General features: G+C 43.6%; 1 protein-coding gene across 1 annotated transcript in view; it reads right to left on the bottom strand.

The window, feature by feature from the left end:
- The window catches only part of LOC109484108 (6-phosphogluconate dehydrogenase, decarboxylating-like), an 11,580-nt gene extending 6,462 nt beyond the window's left edge, over window positions 1-5,118 (bottom strand). Inside the window, exons 1-12 of the mRNA XM_019787330.1 lie at window positions 5,082-5,118; window positions 4,525-4,704; window positions 4,029-4,094; window positions 3,766-3,884; window positions 3,480-3,546; window positions 2,752-2,886; window positions 2,313-2,438; window positions 1,975-2,038; window positions 1,609-1,739; window positions 1,046-1,179; window positions 514-613; window positions 16-123 (exon numbers count right to left, since the gene is read on the bottom strand). Of these exons, the coding sequence (XP_019642889.1) occupies window positions 16-123; window positions 514-613; window positions 1,046-1,179; window positions 1,609-1,739; window positions 1,975-2,038; window positions 2,313-2,438; window positions 2,752-2,886; window positions 3,480-3,546; window positions 3,766-3,884; window positions 4,029-4,094; window positions 4,525-4,704; window positions 5,082-5,102 (1,251 nt within the window). The 5' untranslated portion in view covers window positions 5,103-5,118. The remainder of the gene's footprint in view (window positions 1-15; window positions 124-513; window positions 614-1,045; window positions 1,180-1,608; window positions 1,740-1,974; window positions 2,039-2,312; window positions 2,439-2,751; window positions 2,887-3,479; window positions 3,547-3,765; window positions 3,885-4,028; window positions 4,095-4,524; window positions 4,705-5,081) is intronic.
- Between the last annotated feature and the right edge of the window lie 99 nt (window positions 5,119-5,217).

The following is a 5,217-nucleotide window of genomic DNA, read 5'->3' as shown; positions in this document are numbered from 1 at the left end:
CCTGGATGAGGTGGCAGGCAGCCTGGCAGACCTGTAGCCATCATAGAACGCCAGCGCAGTGCTGAAGGCTGGGACAGGCACTCCTGCTGTCACTGCCATGGACACCACTTGCCTCCAGGACTCCTGGGCACACAAGAATTCAGATTTTTCATATTAATTATTTTATTACAAAAGATGATATTTGTCATGGCTCTATAGAAAGGTTTCCCAACTTACTTCCCCACACTTCACTAATTTCATCCAAGCTACATTTGTACATGTAACAAAAAGACTTCCTATCTCTTTCTTTACTTTTTACTGTTCCCTACTTAACATTTTTGCACACTTATTTGTACCAAGGATGTAACAATTCAACACATGCATACGGGAGGGAGGTCATCAGCTACAGTCTTACAAGAGACACCTGTTGACCACGAGAAGAAGTGCAGGCTAGGGAAAAGAAGTACAGTAGATACTTTAGAGGGAAAGACAAAGTTCATTTTAAGAGCCAGGATCTTAAAGATCTTTACCCACCTGGCAGTCGGCGATGGCCGTCTTGAAGAAGTCGTCCAGCAGCAGGTTGGTCAGGTTGGGGTTCTTGTCGAAAGCCTCCTTGATGTTACCAAGGAAACGGCTGTGAAAGGTTGACAAAATGCGGTTACAGAGATGCATGAAAACATCTGGGCCACAGTGTACAGTAAAAAAACAGCTGAACATGCCTTACACTACTGTCCCTGTCCTTAGTGCTGAACATACCCACACTTACACTACTGTCCCTGTCCTTAGTGCTGAACATGCCCACACTAACACTACTGTTGCTGTCCTTGGTACTAAATATGTCCACTCTTAACACCATAGTGCACTACACCCAAAGTTTTTTTTGCTTGCCTGACACTGTCATCAGTATGCTGAACTTATAGCAGCTTTACATATGTAACCCTACACAAATATCTAGGTGCACCAGCCTGCACCAGTGTACCGAGTAAAAAGTGCACAGCTTTAATTCTAATTACACAAAAGTGCATAATTGTGCACCCAGCATATCTCTCGCCCTTCAAACCCTCACCTCCTGATGATACAGCCTCCCCTCCACATCAGAGCGATGCCTCCGTAGTTCAGGTTCCAGCTGAACTGTCTCGCTGCCTCGCGGAGAAGCATGAAGCCCTGCGCGTAGGACACGATCTTGGAGGCATACAGGGCCTGGGGGGTACAATAAGTAGTTTATTACAGGAATTAAAATGACACTAAACTGGGAACTTCCATACAAAGTACTTGAGCTAGATCTCTTCTTCATTATCGGTACCTGCTATTAGCTAATTTGGTCTGACAAGAAATAGTGAACAGTGTTTCTATATGCCAGCATGATTTTCCGCTTAGCACATAATCCCCAATATGAGGGTTGAGTAGGTCTCTTATGTAGTGAATTGGTGAAGCCAAAGACATCATAATGGCTTCAAGATGTTTTTTACAGTCTTTAACACTGAGTAATTAGCACCAAATATTGCATATTATGTATGCTTTATATGAGCTGATCTACTACAGCTGCCATTTCATAGCAGTTCATTGCAACATACTTCAGTGACAGTTTCTTTTCAAAGCTCTGTGTCCAGATAAAGACATAAGAAGCACCTTTCTGATTTGCTCGACAAAAGCAGGCTTGTCTATTTTGGACGTGGGTGCGTTGGGGCCGGGGAGCTGTTTGCTGGCTTCCACACGCTCCAGTTGTAGGGAGGACAGACAACGGGCAAACACAGCCTCACCTGGGGAAACATGTGGTATTAGAATATACATGTGCAATATTATCTAGTATTAATAGTATTTTCATCTATGTGCAGTATAAGAACCTATATAACATGGAATATTTATGTGCGATGGTTGTGCTCTTAATCACTGTTGATCTGTTTTAATGGGCTGATAGAGGTTTTTCATCACCTCAACATGATTAGTTAGAAGTGCATTGATTGGATGCTTATGATGGCAAATCAGTCAACTGACCTATGAGGGTGACTGGCATGCCATAGTCCAGGGCTGAGATAGCCGTCCACTTCCCAGTTCCTTTCTGTGGAGAAAGAATATACACATTGACTTGATTTGAAGTACAAATACTAATGCACTATCAGTAATCCTCCACGTATGCAAACTTTAGATGTCCAAGTGTTCAAGCCAAGACATTTTTGAGAAGGCCTTGATAACATTGTCTTTTAATGTGAAAGTCTTGGGGTATTGAGTTATGAAAGTTGACTATGCTATACAAGCCATCATCATTGTTCTCAATATCACTTTCTAGTCAATGAAGTAAAATGAGATAAAATAAAAAACTTAAGACTCCTGACCTGTCCAGCAGCATCCCTGATCTTGTCCAGCAGATGTTTCCCATCGTCATCGCGGAACTTCAGGATGTTTGCCGAGATCTCGATCAGGAACGAGTCCAACTCACTCTTGTTCCACTCAGTAAACGCCTGCAGAAAGGGCAAGGTTGATTGGTCAGATGGAGTCACATGATGATGCATTCTAAACTTTAACTGGTCAAGTGGAGTCACATGATCACACATTTTTGGTGAGGGAAGAAGCACACCATACATACTTTTCACTGTTTGGTACAAGTGCAAACAATGCTTGTTGCTGCTGTGAAATTACTAGTACATAATTCTGGATTATTTTTTCACTGGACCCCATGCCAAGAGGGAATTCTATGAAACATCTTAACTACTAACAACTACAGTTTCGGTAAGACAGTTAAAAGCATCAGAACTAAAATGGACTATGTCGTACCTGGCTCATCTCATCGTTGTCCATCTTCAGCACATCCTTCATGAGATGATAGGCCTCACAGATCAGCTGCATGTCTCCGTACTCTATCCCGTTGTGAACCATCTTCACAAAGTGGCCCGCACCATCCTCACCAACCTAGCATGGAGGGACAAAACATTCTCAACCTTAATCTTAACTCCTCACTTCTTGCTGTGTGCCTTTGTCAAAATGCTACTGAATTAGTGTTAAGGCAGTGTTCTAGCCAGCCTGAATTTTTTCCGTCATCTCAATTTGTTTCATGTAACACATTCCTCATCTTCATCTTAACTTCTACATCTAATCTCTACTTTGTTGCCCTTACTTGGTTGCATTGGCATCACATGGGTAATGCTACATTAGTAGCAGGTACATGGCAGGGTTTTAAGCAAGTATTGCTGTGCAAGCACATCTGACTCTCAGAAGTCGGGGAGCAACAGATGATAAACCGGATAGTGAGTGAGTGAGTGAGTGAGTGAGTGAGTGAGTGAGTGAGTGAGTGAGTGAGTGAGTGAGTGAGTGAGTGAGTGAGTGAGTGAGTGAGTGAGTGAGTGAGTGAGTGAGTGAGTGAGTGAGTGAGTGAGTGAGTGAGTGAGTGTAATGCCTCTGTCTTCTGACAGCAATGTGACCATATTCTGTGGGTACAACAGTTTGATGTGTATGCTGAGAGTCATATCATTCAGTTGTTGATTGGTTGATACGTTTGTACCTACCCAATCACAGCAAGGCTCTTTGCCAACTTTGGCTGCAACACTCTGGAAGATTGGCTTGATGTGTGGCCTGGGAAAAACCAGAGAAGACAGGTGCATCTCAGAATTCATCAATGACTTATGATCATATACAATTGTCATCACATATCTATTCCTTGAGAAGGGGCATAACCAACTTAAATTGAGTCCTTTGTAAAGGTAACCAACAGCTCTATCTATTCAAACTAAGACAGTTACCACTAATACTGTAAAACAACAGTGCACATTCCCAAATCCCCCCAGGACTCACCAGGCTTCAGGAGATCCCCCAGGCATGAGGGAAGGTCCGTACCTCGCCCCCTCCTCACCTCCGCTCACCCCGCTGCCCACAAAGTGCAGACCCTTCTCCTTCAGAGCTGCACACCTTCTCTATAGGGGAGAAAATAATGGTTACAAGGAGTTAGTTAGAGTAGGACATATGATTTCCTTTACAGCCTTTACTACTTGTACAATAACAAAATGTTTCCTTTTCCTACAAGGAAGTAAATATGAAAGAATATAAAAAGGACTTACCCTGGAGTCTGTGTACTCGGAGTTTCCTCCATCGATGATGATGTCACCCTTCTCTAGCAGAGGGACCTGAGGAAATGCAGAAACATCTGATGATCACATTTTGCAATGAACACAGTGGACAGCCTGAACAACACGTAGACGCTAGAGCCTGACTAAATCATGCTCCTGGTGGCCAGCGCTAGCCTAGGCCTGCCTGATCGTTGCTCGTGGAACAATCAGACATTTCGGACTGCTGGGAAGTATTGGAAGGTACTGGTACATCATGCTATCCACGACTTCCTGAATTTACCGGGACGGCAGAGCCATTTCCTGTTTCTGACCTCTTGATTTCTTGCCATTCTGCCTGTCAGTCTTCCCCCCACCCACATGCTGTCAACCTTTAATGTGGACAGACACACAATATCCCAGTTCTGCCACCCTAAACAATACCTCTGCATGCAAGAATTTGTTTGTTGTTTGTTTGTTTGTTTGAGAGTAGAAATGAAAAGTTCCCCACCAGTTTGTCGATGAAGGCGTCAACTGCTGACCCAGCCTTGACCAGCATCATGACCCTCCGGGGCTTCTTCAGCATCGCGACCATCTCCTCCAGCGAGCGAGCGCCCACAACCTTCGTCCCCTTCGCCTCCTTAGCCAGGAAGTCATCCACTTTGGACACCGTACGGTTAAAGGCACAGACCTGGAGGGTAACAGATGTATACAGTAGATCAAGAGGGCTGCTTGGACAAGAATGTCAAACCCAGTGAGGATCTGAGACAAGGGGGGTACAAACTTAGAGACGTTTAGCCAGGTTGTCTAGTACCTACACAGAGTGGCGCAAAGCAGTACTCCAGCTAGCGACTCTAATTCTCCCTTGATTGTTTAAAGATATCTGATAGGTATCAAGCAGACGTATTAAAAGATGTGACATTGCTGGGTTTTTCAAGAAAACTCCAGTCTTCCTGGAGAATTATTCAATGCTTGGGAATGATGTTGAGGTTACTAAGTCCTTTTGTACCAAATCTCTAGTTATTCAATGCAGAACATGGCTATTTATAAAGTGAGGAGACAACTTACCACAAATCCATGGTCGTTCATGTTCAGGATCAGGTTCTGACCCTACAAAACAGCAATCATATATTGCAATTATTAAGAGTAACATGTTAAACAGTAGAGTTATTAGATAGGGTATATAGACTTATTGCTGCTTCAG

Source organism: Branchiostoma belcheri, unplaced genomic scaffold (assembly GCF_001625305.1).
Source record: "Branchiostoma belcheri isolate BF01 breed outbred unplaced genomic scaffold, Haploidv18h27 scaffold69, whole genome shotgun sequence".
Taxonomy (NCBI): domain Eukaryota; kingdom Metazoa; phylum Chordata; class Leptocardii; order Amphioxiformes; family Branchiostomatidae; genus Branchiostoma; species Branchiostoma belcheri.
This window is presented reverse-complemented; position numbering and strand designations above follow the sequence as displayed.